The 7678-nt window shown below is 39.7% G+C and overlaps 1 protein-coding gene across 4 annotated transcripts in view; it reads left to right on the top strand.

The window, feature by feature from the left end:
- tfap2a (transcription factor AP-2 alpha) overlaps nt 1–2039 on the top strand; it is a 15507-nt gene extending 13468 nt beyond the window's left edge. For all 4 annotated transcript variants that reach the window (XM_055037322.1, XM_055037321.1, XM_055037320.1 and 1 more), the window contains exon 7: nt 156–2039. In XM_055037322.1, the coding sequence (XP_054893297.1) occupies nt 156–444 (289 nt within the window). In that variant the 3' untranslated portion in view covers nt 445–2039. The remainder of the gene's footprint in view (nt 1–155) is intronic.
- Nucleotides 2040–7678: the final 5639 nt, after the last annotated feature.

Raw genomic sequence — 7678 nt, 5'->3', positions numbered from 1 at the left:
TTTGTGATTCACAACCGCAGGGCTGGTTACTTTTAAAGTGAGCCCTCCATAATTTATCCATGTATTTTCTCAGGATACCTTAGCACTCCACGACTTTGGTCACTAACCCTCGTTCTTTCTCTTCTGTTTTATTTTATTTATTTATTTTTTTGAAGGCAAGTTTGCAAAGAGTTCACAGACCTGCTGTCCCAAGACCGCTCGCCCCTGGGGAACTCCCGGCCGCAGCCCATCCTCGAACCGGGAATCCAAAGCTGTTTGACCCACTTTAGTCTCATTTCGCACGGCTTCGGGACCCCGGCGCTGTGCGCGGCTGTCACGGCCCTCCAGAACTATCTGACCGAGGCTATTAAAGCCATGGACAAAATGTACCTCAACAACAACCCCAACAGTCACTCAGACAACGGCACTAAAGGCGGGGACAAAGACGAGAAGCACAGAAAGTGATGTTTCCTCCTCACCTCACCTTTCTGCCCGAGGGGGCCAAAATGCCAGGGGCCCTTCTTCTGCACCGACCTTCACAGTCTCCCCCTCGCCCCGCCCCCTAACCATCCAATATAAATATTATAAATACCTTATAAATATTATTGATAAAGTTAAACGTGCCACTTCCTGATCCGATCTTGCGCCGATTTTACATGTGTCTTGTTTTTACATCCCACTTTGGATTCAAAACGGGAAGCGACGCAAAGAATCTTCTTCTTCTTCTTCTTCTTGTCCTCCTCCTTCTTCTGCTTCATCCAACACCTGGACGATATGAAACGTTATTAAAAAAAAAAAAAGAAAAAAAAAAAAAGGAAAAGAAGCTGCAGAGGAACAGCTCCAGGGCGAGGGGAAAGGTGGACTGCCTCAGCCAGAAGACTTTTTATGTACCACCACCCCTCCTGTTTTTTTTTTTTTTTTTTTTTTTATGAGCTGCAACGAATGGACTAAAATCCAGCGACCCCTTCTCTATATCTCACTTTTACGATTGTGACGAGAGAGAAAAACAAAACAAACAAAAAAAATAATAATAATCAAAAAATAAATAAATAAAAACGAAGATAAAAGAGGATGAATTCTTATCAGTATTGTGGATTATAAACTTGAAAAAGCAAAGAGAAAAATCCACAGCTCTCCATGTCATGACTTCAGTTGTAGATTCCCCTCTCTTTCTCTCTTTCTCCGAGCGACCAACTTGAACTATTTTTTTGTTTTGTTTGTTTTTTGTTTGAATTTCAACACGATTCGCGGTTATTATATAAGGGAATCAGTGTTCATGTATGTATATATTTATTTATGTGTAATTTAATGGGAATTGTAAATATGGTGCGTCTGTTGAAACTTCTTTTTTTATTTATCTGGTGCCTCCTGTTTTAGTGGGTTTTTGAATATTCGGTTAGTTCTTCATGTGATTTTATGGTTCTAGAAAAACAGAAGTTTGGGGGTAATTTTTTATTATTATTATTATTATTAATTATTATTATTAATTATAATTATTATTTTATTTCTCTGGGATATTTCAATTCAGCCCTCTTGTAGCATGTCGAGGTGACACTGAAGCAAGTGAACAAATTTGAATAGAAATAAACTTCCAATTTCTCTCAATATATATCAACCTATTCAGTTCTTCTTTTGATTTTCTTTTTTTATTTGACCCCGAGGAAAGAAGAAGAAAAAAAAAACAAATCTTTATTTTGTGTGTCCAATTTGCGTTTTTATACAAGCTTCTATGTGTTTGTGCCAATCAGAATACGTTTCACCTCTTGTTCTCTTCTCGAAGCACCATAAAAGCAATAAATTGAATATTGTCTTTTTCCTCCGCCCCCAACCTCCCCCTCCCCCCAGTGTTCGAAAAAAAAAGAAAAACATTCAGAAACATTTTTTTTTCTTTTATTGTTTCTTGGGACCACCTGCTATCTTGTTATATGTCCGATTATGTCCAAAATTGGAGGCGGTTTTAGCTGTATTGTATAGACATGTGCTGGCAATAGTTCCTATGCCTGTCAATGTATTATAGTCCTTTGTTGCCCAGAAAAAAAATAAATATTTGATACGCTTCATCTCGATTTTTTTTTATCGTTTTTCCAAAACATTATTATTATTATTATTATTATTATTATTATTATTATTATTATTATTATTATTATTATTATTATTATTTACTGCCTCGATTTTTTCTTTCTTTCTTTTTTTTTTTTTTTTTTGCTTTTCTTTTCTCACTCTGACCGACTGCAGTAATTGAGTTTAAACCTCCCCTGACGATTGCTCCGCGCAATAAGAAGCTGAACTCATTGCTCCCCTTAAGCATCATAAAGGAAGACGAAGAAGAAGGCGACGAAGGAGACAAACTCCCTCCGTTCAGAGCAGCGCGGAATCTTTTCGCAGGGGCCGAAACGTCGCACCCAACCAACGGGGCGCGCAAACTCGCGTTTGAAGTGCGCAGCTCCACCCCTGCAGCTAAAACCCTCCGAGATGTGCACAGGCCTGGTGCGCGGTGTTTAGTCGTTGCAGGCTATTTTTTCTTCTTCTTCTTCTTCTTTCTTTCTTTTTGGGTGGGGTAGGGGGGCAGCGGGGGTTTGCGGGAACCTTATTCAAAGACGCGCATCAAATATTTGTTATGTTGTTTGCCTCTCGGTGTAATCAATGAGCAATCAGCGCTCAGTGTTGCGCTGGCTTTATATATCTTAATATATGTATATCGCCAGACTTAACGAATCTCCATCTTAGTAGGATTTTCGTGGTGGTCTCACAACAGAGGTCCTGTTGAGGATCTTGGCTTTTACTTTTTTTTTTTTTTTCATTTATTTATTTATTTTGTTGCTGGTGCAGAAAGCGGGCCATTGCATAACATTTTGGAGTCTGTGTATTTGTCTGTATGTATTGATGGATCGGAATCAGTCTCGTCTGATGATAACGTGCATCCGAGCATTGTAACTCAACCCCCCCCCACCCCACCCCCAGCCTCTACCTCCCCTCCCCATCTATTTCACTGTCTGCCAACCATGCAGTTGAAACCACTGCAACTCTGAGCCCCTCTCTCCCCCCCCTCCTGCCCTCCTCCCCCCAATCTCCCTTTCTTCTTCTCCTCAGCGGCTGTATTTATTATCTGGTTTGGGTTTAATTCTGAGGCAGGCAGAGAGTGACTGAAGCCTAACTGTACATGTCCTTGGCATAATTGCGATGCGCAGTGCCGCAGCAGGTGAAGCGCGGCATTGTCTGTCAGGGCCTGTTTTTGTTGGCTCAGTCCTCAGATTGTGTGTGGGATCCTGTCCTCAGGCACAATAGCTCACTCATAAAAGAGGGTGTGTGTGTGTGTGTGTGTGTGTGTGTGTGTGTGTGTGTGTGTGTGTGTGTGTGTGTGTGTGTGTGTGTGTGTGTGCGGGGGTGGGGGGACTGCACTGCTGCTATGGTGGATGTGAGGGGCATAAATAGTCACTTTAAAGGTGGTTGTTGGGTGGGGTTGGGTGCATGTGTGTGTGTGTGGTGGTGGAGGTGGGGGGTGGCAATCGTATTAAAAGCTGCACTCATTTGTATTATAGGGCAAAGGAAGAGTGTGTCATTAATGCTAATGTTACTTAATAAATTTATCAGGGGTTGAAGAAAAGCAGGTTTTTGAGGGTGAAACAAACGCATTAGAAATACCTCCATCCTATGACAATGGCGGCTGTTTGTGCGCATTATTAGTGTGTGTCTGTAATTGTGAGGCTCTTGTTAACGCATGCAATCCAAAATCCCCCTACTTTGTTGTTATTTTGTTATTGTTGCCATTTCGTTTACGCTGTTTCCAACTAAAAGAGCAAAACGGAAATTTTTCCCTAATTTGATCTCAAACAGGTAGAACTGCACCCCACCCAATACCCCCGTTCTCTTTCTTAAAGAAATAACGACTGACAACAAAAGTCATTTGCAAAAGAAGCGGGCCTGAAATTTGAAGAGCCAGTCAGCAATACCCAGCTGAATATGGATAATTCAATCCATACCCGCTGCTTGTCTCAACTAAAGCAATTACAGCTGATTCCTGTATAGTAATTAATAAGTGTGAGGCCTGTTGTTATCAAATGTTCTGGAGGATATTTGGAGCTAAATACATTAAGGGTTGTGATGAGAAAAAAAAAAAAAAGTATCTATTCATACTTCCTCCTCCCTCTACATGTTTCCAGGGCCGGACCAAAGTCATATCAGCAAAATATGAGCAGAATTTCTTTAAGGGGGCCAACGTTCTGCCAAGCCTATTCCAGTTTCGGCACATTCTCAGAAGTAAGAAATACAACACTAAAGTGGCCTGAAGTTTGGAATGCTGACTATAAAGGTCAGAGATTTCTGAGCAGGTCAGAGTTCAGTGTCCAAAATGGCTGCCACAGTGAAATCGGCAGTTCTGAACCATTTCTTCTTCTTTTTTTTTTTTTTTTTTTTTTTTTTCAGAGGAACTTCTAAACATTGCAACGTTTGATATATAAAAGTACAATATGCAAATACGTATTGCCTTACAATGGAAACCGCAGTTAGTGCCACTACAATAAGCAGATCCAACTGGTTTTGCAGCTTGCAAACATGCTAAACTTAGATGACATTTCTAGGTCCGGGCTCCAGCATCCGAGACAAGTTGAACACAGCGTTTGTTACAGACTCGGCAGAGGCAAAGTTGAACATTTCGTTCTCAAGCACTGGAGGTGGGAGGCGGAGGGGAGGGAGGATTATCAATCTTTGGTTTATTTACAAACAGTTACAAGGTACAGGCATTGTTAACACAGCTCTGACAAAGACACACACCATATCAAAGTTCTCTTCAGGAGTTATATGTAAGGTCCCTGCAAAGTTTGCTTATGTCTCAGGCCAGGTCTGCATTCTATTTCTGGAAAAGAAGGGTTAGTGGACTCATTTGACTGTGGTGTTTATTGTAACAAGGGGCAGTCTTATAGTTATGTTTTTGCTTTGATTAATAAGAAAAAGCAGCATTTATGATTGGCTCAAAGAGCAGAAGGGAATTAACGCATGCTCCACTACTTCACATATTTTAACTCCCCCCCACACGCTATTTGATCAGTCTGGCACAGCCACACCACTTTTCATCTGAAAAACCAGCTGCATGTCAAAGCTTCCTTAATCAAACGTGTCCCATCCACTTTCCACATCATGGGAGGAATGTCTGTGGTCAGGAAGTGTTTAGCTGATACTGCTGAGATCACTGGTCGTCGAAGGGACCCTAATTAGCCCTGCGGTAACATCGCTGCATTCGGTCTGCAACCTTGGCCACGTTCAAGGCAGAGCTTTTGGAACTGAACTGGAAGATAATGGGCAAACAGTCCAGTAAGGTCTGTTCACAGTCACTCACAGAGACACTGTGTTGGAATCTGACTCAAGCCCTGCTGTCTTTTATATATATATATATATTTTTTTTTTACCTGACATGTAAGCAAAAAAAAAAAAGAGGGGCGTGAGTTGTGGGGGGGGGGATCTGAGGGAGAAGGAGATTTAAGGGATTGTCGGGCGATTCCTTCTATTGCACGGTGCTTTCGGACGAGGAGAAAAGTTTGCTTTAGCTGGGGATTAGCGTCCAGGCAGTGTTGGAAAGTTTCACCTTATTGATGGAGCAGATATGTTTTGATAGAGGCTTCTGGTGGACTAAACATGTTGATGTTCGAGAAACACTAAGATGGGGGCCAAAGTCTAAGATAACAGCAAACAGATGGTCAGTTTATTAATAGTGCTTTATAAAAAACCTACTGTGGAGTCCACACACTTTTAAGTTGTCTAATTTATTACATCTTAATGAAAATAATAGGTTTTAACAAGAAGAAAAAAATATATATCATGGTTAAATTCTAACAAAATTAGCTTTTTTTTCTTATTATGATAACAAATTGCACCTCAACTTTACGTCAGGAAACTGGCTTTGACATTCACAATGCAAAATGTAAACAGCAGTTGTAATATGTTGCATTTTGATGACGAAACACTGAGACAATTTTTCGTTTTTGCCCAGCTTTATCCAGCTTAGTGTTAGCTCTAACGCTAAAGTCAAACCTGCTGACAAGTATCATCCCCCTTTCAGTCTCTGCCAATTAATCTCTCATCTCAGCTGCTGAGAAAATGTTTGCTTTCCACCTTGAAGGAACAAACTTTAATATTGCTTCATGCTTACTGTGTTAATTGTGAAGTTGTAGTGCCATATCATAGGAGGAGATCTCTCTATTTCAAAATCCCACACATTTTACGAATAAAATGTGTATGACTAAAACATTCCTGTTTTAGTCCAAGATGTGGAAGTGAAAGTGCTTCAAACTTGACAACTGATGAGGCTTTTATTTTGAAGTAAGAGAGGAAAAAGGTCCCTTTAAAAAGAGTCTCTGGCAGAGTTTGGGGTACTTGGTAGAAAAAGACAAATTGACTGACAAAATAAAACTATTTGTAAGTACTATGAGAATGAAACGAGTTGGTAACCTTTAGCTAATACAGATAAGTTAGAATCTGCTTCAGCTTTCATTTGGAGCAAACATAAAGGGCTATTTCACAGTTTTAAAAGGAATCTGGAAAGCAGTTCTGTAGCTTTAGGTCGAAATCCAAACATGCGGCTTGGGCTAACCTGTACCTGCTAAAAAAAAAAAAAACACCTTGCATGGATAATTTCAAACACAGCATGATATTTCATTTTAAAAATATAACAGCTTCAGAACAGTTTGACACATTTAGTTGAATTAAAAAAAAAATAAAAAACTTTGTAAACTAGAATTAATTTGTGAAACATCAAAAATATTTAATTTTTAATTTCCCTTAAAAAAATGCATGCAATCCAAAAATGTGAGCAAAATGTCCTCACTTATTAAATAGGAAGCATTAAAAATGCTTCGTTTAATTGTCTTGTTAAACTTGCTAAACTTCCATGTTTTTTCCGCTTGCAAAAAAAAAAAGCCCTGAATAAATAAATAAAACCATCTACCCAAGCACAAATAAGTAGAAACTATTGCGCGCATTTCATTGGTTGAATTCTGACAGCGTGCTTCATCGACGTAGTTTCCAAATAAGCGCAGCTCCTCACTCCGTTTTCTCCAAGCCCCCCAAAGTGTCGGCTTAACAATAAGTGGCTTGGACAAGACGCTGGCTTCCTCTAAATGACATTTGATACGGCTATTGGTGCAATCGAATTATGTGACTTTAAAGTTTTCAATGGAGCGCAAAATGGATAATTGTCCTCAACTCTGACATCAGCCGTCATTTGCCCCCTCCCCACCTCCCCCCTCTCCTTACACAACGAGGGCCCCCTCTGCCCACTCTGAGGGCCAGGACTCCGAAGCGACGAGAGGTCAATGACTTCACCAAATCGGCCTTGATTACTCGAGACATTAGGTAATCGATTAGAAAACATTAAGTGGCTTTGAATAAACAAAGGAACTTCTGATATGAGCTCGACAGTTCGACTACAATTTGTGTTATTATTATTATGATTATGATTATTATTTATTTATTTATTTTATTTTTGAATTATTGTTTTATTTAAATTTTTTTAAAGAGGGTTCGTTTATTTTGAAGTTTTTGTAAGATTTTCGATAGGATAGGTGCTGTGCAAATACTCTTAAGTCTATTTTGCACGCTTTGAACCTTTTGTTAACAGTTTCTCGTTGTCATCGGGAATTGTCCTCCCGACACTGAGCAAGCACCGAGGACTGAGAAATAAAAATAATAATAATAATAAATTACACAC

Source organism: Poeciliopsis prolifica, unplaced genomic scaffold, assembly GCF_027474105.1.
Source record: "Poeciliopsis prolifica strain line A6 unplaced genomic scaffold, Auburn_PproV2 SCAFFOLD012, whole genome shotgun sequence".
NCBI classification, from domain to species: domain Eukaryota; kingdom Metazoa; phylum Chordata; class Actinopteri; order Cyprinodontiformes; family Poeciliidae; genus Poeciliopsis; species Poeciliopsis prolifica.
This window is presented reverse-complemented; position numbering and strand designations above follow the sequence as displayed.